This window comes from Callorhinus ursinus, unplaced genomic scaffold (assembly GCF_003265705.2).
Source record: "Callorhinus ursinus isolate GAN/ISIS: 27379988/994484 unplaced genomic scaffold, GSC_fseal_2.0 scaffold45, whole genome shotgun sequence".
NCBI classification, from domain to species: Eukaryota; Metazoa; Chordata; class Mammalia; order Carnivora; family Otariidae; genus Callorhinus; species Callorhinus ursinus.
In genome coordinates, this window is record NW_027397107.1 from 9,198,104 (window position 1) to 9,210,434 (window position 12,331).

The window sequence follows — 12,331 nt, forward strand, 5'->3', positions numbered from 1 at the left end:
GGTCCGCGTCCACCTCCACCAGCAGAAACAGAAGCAAAATCACAACTCGGAGATACGTTATCATTATTCTGAAGCAGTGATATTGCTCCCCCGACAAAGGACACTTGGCAATTCCTGCAGACATTTTTGGTTCATGACTTGGGGACGAAGGGGGGACCAAGGGGTAAGTGCTACTGGCATCTAGTGAGTAGAAGCCAGGGACACTGCTAAACCATCCCTTGATACACAGGATAATCCCCCACAGCAAAGAATTATCCACAGGCAAAATGACAATAGTCCCTTCCTAGAAATGCAGTCAGTAAACTATGTCCCATTGCCTGTTTCTTGTCAAGAAAAGTTTTCCTGGAACACAGCCATGCCCTACCATTTACCTATTGTCTATAGATTCTTCCTGTGCCCTAACAGCAAAGCTGAGTAATGGTGACAGAAACTGTAGGTCCACAAAGCCTAAACTAATTACAGTCTGATCTTTTCCAGAAAGTTTGCTAACCTCTCCTTTACATACCATGGGCCATTATGGGATAGAGACCAAAGGGGACCACTCCCTTGCTGGTCCAAGCGTACATCACGTACCCGAGTGAGCACAGTTCTCATAGACTGGGAGGTAAATGGAAGCATACAACACAGGAGTCCTGAGCAGAGTGGGTAGACAAGGAGAGTGACTTGTGGAGACAGGTGAGATCTACCAGAAAAAGTTTCCTAGGAAATGCTTCCATGGTCTCTTTGCCTGAATGCCATTCACACTAATGACATATACCACCCTGAAGGGTCTATCAAAAAGCTCATCCTGACAGAATGTGAGTGCCTTGGTAACAGACGACCTCTGACTTTACAATGAGATGTTGTTTGGGACCTACCAGGACGGAAATCAACATTCGTAGCTGGTCATTTAGTGAGAACCGCTGTGGGCCAGGCACTGGCATGCAAGTACAAAAGTGTGTTTAGCTGGACACAGCGGTATTTCCCTCTGGGAGATGCCAATGGTGGAGACCACTAGAAGAGAGGGCTGGTGTACCTACTTGCTCTTTCATATCTTCGGAGTCTGAATCTTTATCCACTTCCTCCTCAGCATCATCTTCAAAATCCTCTGCATGGAGAAAAAGAAGTAAAATGAATGAGGCTTCCCCTGTGCCTTGGATTTGGATTCTCACCACACAGTGGCTAATACCACTGAGTAAGTGGCTCATTATCAAGTGCACCATATCCCAACACACTCTGATACAAATCACATATACAGAGGCACAGAGAGCACTATTCCATGAAGTCTAAATTGCCCCACGTCAAATGCAAAATGAGTGCAGAATAAAATGACATATGAATACCATTCTGGGTTGCCCTGCCCAATTCACAACTATTTATGCAAACAACATTGCCAAAGTTTGGAGATCACATACAGGTAAAATTCACTATAACTCAGCACCTTGACTGACTCCCTAATTTTAATAAGAAGGGACCACAGAAAGTACCCAGTGCCACTATGGCAAGCTGATGCTGATGGAAAATCTGTTCTGTGGAAGGAGGGCAGGGTTGAAAGGCACTAGACTCTTTTGACACCAAAATTTTCACGAAGATTGAATAATCATACTTGCATGCATTTAATGTCACTAGCATGGGGTTGTAAATAGCCCAAGTTTTATTTCAAGTTCATCCTTAAGGCAAATTAATTCCAGAGCCGTACAGTAGAGCCTGTACAGTAAAGCCTCAATCATGGGACAGTAGAGTACAGTAGAGCCTCAATCATGGGACTGCAGTACAGTACAGTCAGTACAGTAGAGCCTCAATCATGGGACTGCAAATACATTTTTTTTTAAATTAGCCGAGATAACCATACAGGCATTCAACAACCACCGGGCAAAATGGCAACAGTTAATAATTAAGAACAAAATAAGTGAGCTTAGTATCTGTCCATTCTGTCTATGAAAAGCTTGGTTTTTCATGCATTTTTCTAATTAGCTTCTTGGACATTTACAGTTAGCCTGTAAGAGCACTGATTCTACTTTCATCCACATGCCTCAGAAATATTGCCAACATGCAAAACTCACCGTACAGCTCATCATTACCCACTGACTTTACCTTCGGTTAGAACACACAGAGGTTCGGAGGGCATGCTCCCAGGGACCGGGAAGGCATAAGCGCTGCAGGGTGTGACCAGGGGAAGCGGGCTCTTTGGGTAACACTGTCTGAGGATCTGAATTACGACGGAGATGACAGGCTCCAAGCTTTTGTCATCCAGGCAGTTCTGAACAAAGAGAAGACCCTGTCAGACGCTGACACCTCACACAGGGTGCCCTTGTTAGATCAGTAGTTCAGGTAATGAATTACACCCATGGGCAGTAAACATCCTTAATGGAGAATGTCTATTTGGAACATTCTAATGGAGAATCTGTCTAATGTACAATCGGCTTTGGCCCAGGGCATAATCTGCATTTTTATTTTTATTTATTTTTCACAGCTCATATGTGATTGGAAGGAATTTAGTCTGAAAAGAGACTTAAAAGTTTTTCAGGGGACACTGTGGCTAAGGGAAGACATTGTCCAGGAGAGCCAGGGGGAGAGGAGGGGAGCATCTTCCTTCCGTCATCCAAGTGTCATTGTGAATTATTACCTAAATTAGAGAATGAGTAGCCGAATTGATGGAAGCCTTACTTTCCTCTTTCAGCTATTATCTGGATAGAAAACCATAAAGGAAAAAAGATAAAATATGAAATCAGAAAAAAAAAAAGACTAAGTGAATCCCAAGTACCTAAATTAAATAACATGCCTGTTCTCAGAGCCCACAGTGTTGATCCCTCTTGGTACCTACCCAAAGCAAAGGAAAATTGGGTTTGCAGATATAACATTTTGATACTGATGCAACCTGACAAGACCCTTCTTTTCAGACACTTTGAAAAATGCAAAAACAAGTTTACTAAATTAAAAGAGAGTGTTGGGAGTAAGTCGGTAACTCTTTGGCAAAAAAAATAGGCCATTTTCTTCAGACTCTTAGTAAATGCTTTGTCTATTGACGTCATACAGAAAGTTGACAAGTGTGAGCTTCCAATCTGATATTCCTAAGGGGTTCCTAAAGGAGCTCTAAGGCCAACAAGTCATAGTAGTAGAATGGTGGATGCTGAGCACCTGCCACAGGGCAGAGGGACTGTGATGACACTATGCTGTGGTATCTCCAGGCCCACATTACAGGCAGCTTCACATAAAAAAACATGGAGAAAAAAATTTAACAAACTTTTAGCCATGAATTCAAACTATCCAAATGATTAAAAAAAAAGAAAAAAAAAAACAGTAAGCTCAACATTCAAACCAGGAATGTTTTAACACAATCAAAATGCTATTTCCCCTTCAGTGTGCTCAAACGGTACCCATCAGGTGTCCTGAACCCACAGCAGGAAACATTCTCCATGGAAAATGAATCAGTCAAGGCTACCTCATCCCTGAGACTGGTCAAATGATTTTTAGTGCTTAGTGAAAAGTATCAGTACTGGAAAAAGCAAGAACTAAGCATGGGGGAGGGAGAGAGGGAGGGTAGATGGCTCATCACAGGTCAGGCTCTGAGCTTCATTCTTAGGAGGCACAGAGCCAAGGACAAGCCAGGGGACTCTCAAAATTACCAGCATTTTGTAAGCCAGTTGTGTCTGTGATTGTCACTGGTATTGTTACTGATGAATGTGACAATAATCCTGTGTTTTATTTTGCATAGGATGGTGCAGGTGAAAAGTCAGAGGAAGGATGGAGGGAAGCTCACCTGCCCTGATAGGTTGGGCCACACGGTGAATCTGGGGGACAGACGGGATATTAAAATCAACGGAAACCAAGGCATTAGGGTTACAGTGAATTACTGCCTAAATCAGGTTGGTAGGAAACAGTGTAGTAGACACAGTCCATGGAAAACCTTTATGAGTTTTAAAATGATCCTTGCTTCCAAACGCATCTGCCAAGGTTTCCCTAGTGTAGACAGGTACTGTGGCAAGCCGGGAAGTGGAGCATGGCAGGCACTCTGGGTGCAGATTTTAAAGGGGCCCCAATCTCAGCCGCCTGCTATCACGGGATTAGCACTTACTAATGCACTTACTGTGCATCAAAGATGACAAGACCCCAAGAGATAGGACCCCTGTGAACAACTGTCTCAGAATTGGGGGCAAAGGTGAAAATTTCTGGCTCACATTCCCCATCACTTCCAATAATACACCTGTTACTTGGAAGAGATGATGAAATATGACAGTGCTTAACATATTCAATTCACACTTAACGTCTTTGAATTAGCTTTGGAATAATAAATACACTACTTCTGTGAGACACGAGCAAGCGAGAGGAAAGTAGCTGCTCCCTATCCGCGGGTTCACTCTCCCCAGATTTCAGGTGCCCACGGGCAACCGCAGTCTGGAAGCAGATGATGCTCCTTCTGCAGTACCGTCAGAAGGTCGAGAGCCTAATCCTACGTCCCAGTGCCTCATGTCCTCTCCTCACATAGGCTGTTTATCAATCTCATATCATCACAAGAAGGGTCAGAACAGCACAGTAAGATATTTTGAGAGGGAGGGACCACATTCCCATAATTTTTATAATAGCATATTGTTATAATTGTCCTATTTTATAATTGTTGTTGCTGGCAATCTCTTGCTGTGCCTAATTTATAAATTAAATTTTATCATGGGCATGATTGCGTAGGAAAAAAACAGCAGATACGGGTCTGGTACTCTCCGCAGTTTCAGGCATCCACTGGGGATCTTGGAAGATACACCCCCGAGGGGGGTGGGGGGGCTACTGTATAGCACTCAGCTCAGATCCTGGAGCAAAGCCACCTGAATTCAAATCCCAGGTTGATGATCACTAACGGCATAACCCTGGCAAGTTGCTACACCTCTCTGTGCTATGGTCTCCTCATCTAGAAAGCGGAGATATTAACAGAACCTCTCGCATAAGGATGTGTGTGAATCAGACTTAAAACAGGCGAAGTGCCTGCACAATAGTACATGCTCAGTAAGTATTTGCTAGCAGGATGTCAGCAGGCATCACGAAGCTCATAAAATCTCCTAAGAATCGAAAGGAGATCCCAGAAGGCCACTGCTACTCAGCACAGAGCCCTAGTAATAACCTTCACGATAAGAAAATGAGACCCTCTAGTGGAAAAGTCCAGGAATCCTGGATGTAAGTTCCAGTTCTCCTCCCAACTAGCCAAAGCCGTCTGTGTCTCTGCCTGAGCTCCCATGGGCTAACCCCTTCCTTCCCCCCACCTCTCCTTCCCTCCTCCTGTGCCCTCGGATGCCCTCCTGTCCAAATGGCAGCCAGAATGGTCCTTTAAGGTCATAAATCAGTTTAATGGGTATAGAGTTTCGGTTTAGCAAGATGGCAAGAGTTCTAGAGATCGGTTATACAACAGTGTGGAGGCACTTAATACGACCAAACTGTACACCGTAAAATGGCCAAAATGGACAACTTCACATTGTATGAATTTTATTACAATTAAAAAAACAAAAAGCATACATTGTATCAGGTCTCTCCCCTGCTTCAAACCTGATAGAAATAAAATCTGAATTTCTTTTCCTGGTCTAGAATGTTCTTCCCTCCCCTTTCTCCTTCCCTCTCCTCCTCCTCCTGATTCTATTCCTTCCTCATCTTTCATTATTATGGGCATCACCTGCATCATCATCAGTATAATTTGCAAACAGCCACCAAAATGACATCACTAGATCCCAGGTTCCCTTGTTGGCCATCCAAGGACTGCAGTGCCTTCTCTGGCAGAAGAGGGGGAGGACTGATGGGCAGCTCAAACCGTAACAGCTATAGCCCCGGTGCTGGAGGCTCCATAGGCTAGAGCAGCCTGGCACACAGGGCCAGTTCGGCCTCCGCTCACATCCTGTCCACTCCCAGCAGAAACTGGAGGCTGGGAGCTTGCTGTGAATTCATTTACTGAACAGCTGAGGTCTTCACTGACTTGCTGAGAAACTGCTTTTAAAATCCTGCTTGCAGGGGCACAGGGGTGGCTCAGTCGGTTAGGTGTCTGACTCTTGATTTCAGGTGAGGTCATTATCTCAGGCTCGCAAGATCGAGCCCCTGGGTTGAGCTCCACACTGGACTCCACACTCAGGGTGGAGTCCCTCCCTCTCTCACTGCCCCTCCCCCCCACTCCCGTGGGAGCACTCGCATGCATGTGCTCTCTCACGTGCTCTCTTTCTAAATAAGTAAAATCTTTTTTTTGTAAAATCTTTTAAAATAAATAAAATAATAAAATGAAATGAAATGAAATAAAACAAAATAAAATCCTCTTTGCAGAACCAGACTCCTAATTGTAGAGAACACACTGCTGGTCACCAGAGGGGACATGGGTGGGGCAAGCTTGGACACAAGCTTACAAAGTATGGTGACGCTTGGAGAAATTCCAAGCACTACTTCACCCAGAGAAACCGAATGTTCAGTGCAGCTCTTTCCTGACGGAGAGGCTCCAAAAGCTGTGCTGATGGAGAGAACCCACAGGTGATAGCAGACAGAACATCAGATATTATTTGCAGCCCAGTACGATGTTATTGTTCAGATGCAGGGGGAGGGGGGTTCTGTTTTAATAGGAAAAGTCTACAGATACCATGGTTGGAAGACAGCACACTCATTGACTGCTTCATTGCCTCAGATGTACGCAGGTAGAGAAAAAGTGGACAGTGTCCCGAGAAGAGCAAGGAGAATGAGGAAGGGGGTGCAGAGAAGACAAGCTAATATGAAGACAGCAGGGAGCACGATGCGCATCAAGCATGGCTGCTGTGGCCCCAAGAGAAAGGGAGTGAGCAGATGACAGATATCTGGGAAGCCTTCACCTCCCCTCCGTAGAGTGGCTGTATGTAGCCTCGCACTATGGTGTTTAAATTAGTCCTAATCAAGTGCAATTAAGGACTTTGTTATTAGGGTTGAAATCCAGGAAACTAGAAACTACATATCCCACTGGAGTACAGAGAAGTTAACAGCCCTTGCAGGTGCTCCCTCTTGCCTGGGATGCTGTTCCTCTTGAACTTGGCATGACCGGCTTTTTCAATAATTCAGGTCTCACCTTAGGTGTCACCCGCTCAGAGAAGACTTGTCCTCTCCAGCAAAACACATTCTCCCTCCACCTGTGGGAGTCACTGTGGATGGCCTGCCTTGATTGATGTCAGGGAGCAATATGAAATGACCTCCCTCATTGAATTTTTTGCTCCCTTAGTGTCTGACTCTCCTGCTACAATGTTTACCCCACAAGATCAGGGGCCTTGCCTGTCGTATTCACCTCCAGATTCCACAGTGCAAATTACCCCAGTAACTGCTCACGATCATAAAGCAGCCAAGTCATGGCAAGCACTCCATTAAATACGAGACATCTCTACGTTAACGTATTTAGGCCATGCCACAAGCTAGGTTTTATTATTTCCCTCTTTTCAAAAAAGAAGAAACTTGAGACCCAGAGGGCCTGAAAGTTTCACAAGTGTAAGTGCTAGGGCTGGGATATGAACACTCTTAACCACTGCACCACACAGTGTAGCCCATAAACACATAATCAAATGAATGAACCCATCACTGCATGAGTGAACAAACGAATGAGGGTTTGAATCCAGAACCTCTGCGCATAGCAGGCAGCAAGAAATATACTGAGGTCCTCACAGCTCTGTTCATCAGGAACCATCCAAGTGTCATCCAGAGGTAACCCCAGGGTTAATTACCTGGGTGGTGCTGAAGAGGATCTCCATGCCCTGGGCTGCCAGGAAGGCCTCCCTGCCAGACCGGAGGTTGGCAATGTGCTTGAGGCTGAGCAGGAGCGCCCGACGGATCAGCACGTAGGTATTGGTGACGTCTTGGTGGTGCCAGTCCTGATGCAGCTGGAGCAAGCTGGTGACATAGCCTCTGTTCACAGCCCTGCGGCTGTTAGACTCTGAAACCAATGGATGAAGGGATGTCAATCACGGGCCCTCCCGGCCACACCTGCCTGAGGATGTCCGGTGTACGTCCCTCAAGGTACTTATTATAAACAGACTAACAACAACTTTCCATTGGAGAAAACTGGCAGATGTCAGCTTAACCAAGTGATCAAAGTGAACATCACCTTGTATGTTGCAACTGAGAAGGACACAGCATCACTTCTATAGTCTTCATGCCCAAAATGCACAGCCCGAATTTAACCATGAGGAAAATCTGCAAACCCAAAATGAGGGGCATGCTACCAATCATCTGACTGATACTCTTCAAAAATGTCAAGGTAAGGCAAAAAAAAAAAAAAAAAAAGGAGGGGAAGGAGAGAAGAGGGGAGGGGAGGGGGAGAAAGGGGGGGAAGGAGGGGAGGGAAAGGAAGGGAAGGGAAGGGAAGGGAAGGGAAGGGAAGGGAAGGGAAGGGAAGGGAAGGAGGGAGCTAAAGAATTTGTATAACATGTAAGTACAATACAGAATTGCAATTTAGATCCTGAGCCAGAAAACAATTTTTGTCCCTTGCTACAAAAGGCATTAGTGAGGCAGTCAGTAAAATTTGAATAAGCTCTATAAATTAACTAATAGTATTATATCAATGTATATTAAATTTTGGTAACCTGTGCTTATGTAAGAGAAAATCCTTATGTTTAGGGAATTCACAACGGGAGTATGTGAATGTCTGTAACTTACCCTTAAAGAGTTCAGAAAAAAATTATAATAGTGTTGGGGGGCAAGCCTGAAAGAATGAATGAGAGAGAGAGAGACAGAGAGAGACATTTCTACCAGATCTCCATTCTTCTTTGCTAAATCTCAGCAGACTTAGGGTATAGTCACTGGGTTGAGTAAATTACAAGACTTCATTTGAGAAGAAGACATTGAATGAGCCATGATGGCTGAAAGGCTGTCACGTGTCACAGATGTGTTGCATGTTTTTCCTAGAGCGCGTGGAAGACAGTTTCTGGATTATCAAGGTCTGGCTCAGCCCCAGAAAGGAATTCCTTGTAGTCAAGGCTACCCAACAAGAGGATGGATTCTTTGTGGTAGTGGATAGCAAGACACTGACAATGTTCAGGCGGTGGCTAGAAGTCCACCCAGTGGGGATGCGGTATGGGGCTTTCTTCTATCTGATGGGGAAACGTAACAGAGGGTTTCCATGGTGCCCTTCATATCTTCAGTACCGCAATTTTTCTTTGGTAACTGAAGGATCCTGGTGGAGACCTCCCATGAGACACACATCCTATGGGGTAAGTACATGATACCCTGATTTTCCCAAGATATGCTTTAAATTCTCTTTGAGGACACGCAGAGGGAAGAATAGTCCAAGATACCTCTCTCAGCACTTAACACATGCTCCTTTCCAGTATAACCTCCTCTGTTGGGCTACTGGCTTGGTGGACAAATGTGTCCGAGCCCAGATCTCTCCAGCAGGTAGCTGGTCACCTCTACTCCTGTGGGCAAGGTGCATCCCAGGACTGTAACCAGCTGACTCTCAGCACAAATGCCCAAATCTCGCAGCTCTGTTCTCACTACTGCATTCCTCCATTACCCAAACCATTCACTCTGGCTTATGAGACAATATAGGCCTCTGGCCGAGTGTGTATGTGAGAGAGATCCCCTGAGCTGTAACTGGAGAAGCAAAATTTCAGCTCAAAGTCAGATTTTTCCCTACGACCATATAAGTGCACGTAAGTGAAAAAAAAATAACATAAAAATTCAGTGCTTTACAGCTCGGGAGAAGAGATATGTAACCTACAATGGTAGAAACATTAGATTGGCAACAGACCTATCCACAGAGACCTGGCAGGCCAGAAAGGACTGGCAAGATATCTTCAGAGCACTAAACGAGAAAAATATGCAGCCAAGAATACTATATCCAGCTAGGCTATCATTGAAAATAGAAGGAGAGATAAAAAGCTTCCAGAACAAACAAAAACTAAAGGAATTTGCAAACACGAAACCAGCCCTCCAAGAAATATTGAGAGGGGTCCTCTAAGCAAAGAGAGAACCTAAAAGCAGCAAAGAGCAGAAACGAACACAGACAACAGACAGTTAACAGTCACCTTACAGGTAATACAATGGCACTAAATTCATACCTTTCAATAGTTACCCTGAATGTAAATGGGCTCAATGCCCCAATCAAAAGACACAGGCTATCAGATTGGATTAAAAAACAAGACCCATCCATATGCTGTCTGCAAGAGACTCATTTTAGACGCAAAGACACCCCCAGATTGAAAGTGAGGGGGTGGAAAACCATTTACCATGCTAATGGACACCAAAAGAAAGCTGGGGTGGCAATCCTTATATCAGACAAACTAGATTTTAAAACAAAGACTGTAATAAGAGATGAGGAAGGACACTATATCCTACTTAAAGGGTCTATCCAACAAGAAGATCTAACAATTGTAAATATCTATGCCCCGAACATGGGAGCAGCCAATTATATAAGGCAATTAATAACAAAAGCAAAGAAACACATTGACAACAATACAATAATAGTGGGGGACTTTAACACCCCCCTGACTGAAATGGACAGATCATCTAAGCAAAAGATCAACAAGGAAATAAAGACTTTAAATGACACACTGGACCAAATGGACTTCACAGACATATTCAGAACATTCCATCCCAAAGCAACGGAATACACATTCTTCTCTAGTGCCCATGGAACATTCTCCAGAATTGATCACATCCTAGGTCACAAATCAGGTCTCAATCGGTACCAAAAGATTGGGATCATTCCCTGCATATTTTCAGACCACAATGCTTTGAAACTAGAACTCAACCACAAGAGGAAAGTCGGAAAGAACTCAAATACATGGAGGCTAAAGAGCATCCTACTAAAGAATGAATGGGTCAACCAAGAAATTAAAGAAGAATTAAAAAAATTCATGGAAACCAATGAAAATGAAAACACAACTGTTCAAAATCTTTGGGATACAGCAAAGGCAGTCCTGAGAGGAAAGTATATAGCAATACAAGCCTTTCTCAAGAAACAAGAAAGGTCTCAAATACACAACCTAACCCTACACCTAAAGGAGCTGGAGAAAGAACAGCAAATAAAGCCTAAACCCAGCAGGAGAAGAGAAATCATAAAGATCAGAGCAGAAATCAATGAACTAGAAACCAAAAGAACAGTAGAACAGATCAACGAAACTAGGAGCTGGTTCTTTGAAAGAATTAACAAGATTGATAAACCCCTGGCCAGACTGATCAAAAAGAAAAGAGAAATGACCCAAATCAACAAAATCATGAATGAAAGAGGAGAGATCACAACCAACACCAAAGAAATACAAACAATTATAAGAACATATTATGAGCAACTCTATGCCAGCAAATTAGAGAACCTGGAAGAAATGGGTGCATTCCTAGAGATGTATCAACTACCAAAATTGAACCAGGAAGAAATAGAAAACCTGAACAGACCTATAACCACTAAGGAAATTGAAACAGTCATCAAAAATCTCCCAAGAAACAAAAGCCCAGGGCCAGATGGCTTCCCAGGGGAATTCTATCAGACATTTCAAGAAGAATTAATACCTATTCTCCTGAAACTGTTCCAAAAAATAGAAATGGAAGGGAAACTTCCAAACTCATTTTATGAGGCCAGCATTACCTTGATCCCAAAACCAGACAAAGACCCCATCAAAAAAGAGAATTACAGACCAATATCCTTGATGAACATGGATGCAAAAATTCTCACCAAAATACTAGCCAATAGGATCCAACAGTACATTAAAAGGATTATTCACCATGACCAAGTGGGATTTATTCCTGGGCTGCAAGGCTGGTTCAACATCCGCAAATCAATCAACGTGATACAATACATTAACAAAAGAAAGAACAAGAATCATATGATCCTCTCAATAGATGCAGAAAAAGCATTTGACAAAGTACAACATCCTTTCTTGATCAAAACTCTTCAGAGTATAGGGATAGAGGGTACATACCTCAATATCATAAAAGCCATCTATGAAAAACCTACAGCGAGTATCATTCTCAATGGGGAAAGGCTGAGAGCCTTTCCCCTAAGGTCAGGAACGCGGCAGGGATGTCCACTCTCACCACTGCTATTCAACATAGTATTAGAAGTCCTAGCCACAGCAATCAGACAACAAAAAGAAATCAAAGGCATCCAAATCGGCAAAGAGGAAGTCAAACTCTCACTCTTTGCAGATGATATGATACTGTACGTGGAAAACCCAAAAGACTCCACCCCAAAACTGCTAGAACTCATACAGGAATTCAGTAAAGTAGCAGGATATAAAATCAATGCACAGAAATCAGTGGCATTCCTATACACCAACAACAAGACAGAAGAGAGACAAATCAAGGAGTCTATCCCATTTACAATTGCACCCAAAACCATTAGATACCTAGGAATAAATCTAACCAAAGAGGCAAAGGATCTGTACTC

General features: G+C 43.7%; 1 protein-coding gene across 1 annotated transcript in view; it reads right to left on the reverse strand.

Annotated features, from left to right (window-relative positions):
• AGBL1 (AGBL carboxypeptidase 1) overlaps positions 1–12,331 on the reverse strand; it is a 784,924-nt gene that overhangs the window by 648,447 nt on the left and 124,146 nt on the right. Inside the window, exons 5-7 of the mRNA XM_025893095.2 lie at positions 7,674–7,882; positions 2,074–2,239; positions 1,020–1,087 (exon numbers count right to left, since the gene is read on the reverse strand). Coding sequence (XP_025748880.2) covers positions 1,020–1,087; positions 2,074–2,239; positions 7,674–7,882 — 443 coding nt within the window. The remainder of the gene's footprint in view (positions 1–1,019; positions 1,088–2,073; positions 2,240–7,673; positions 7,883–12,331) is intronic.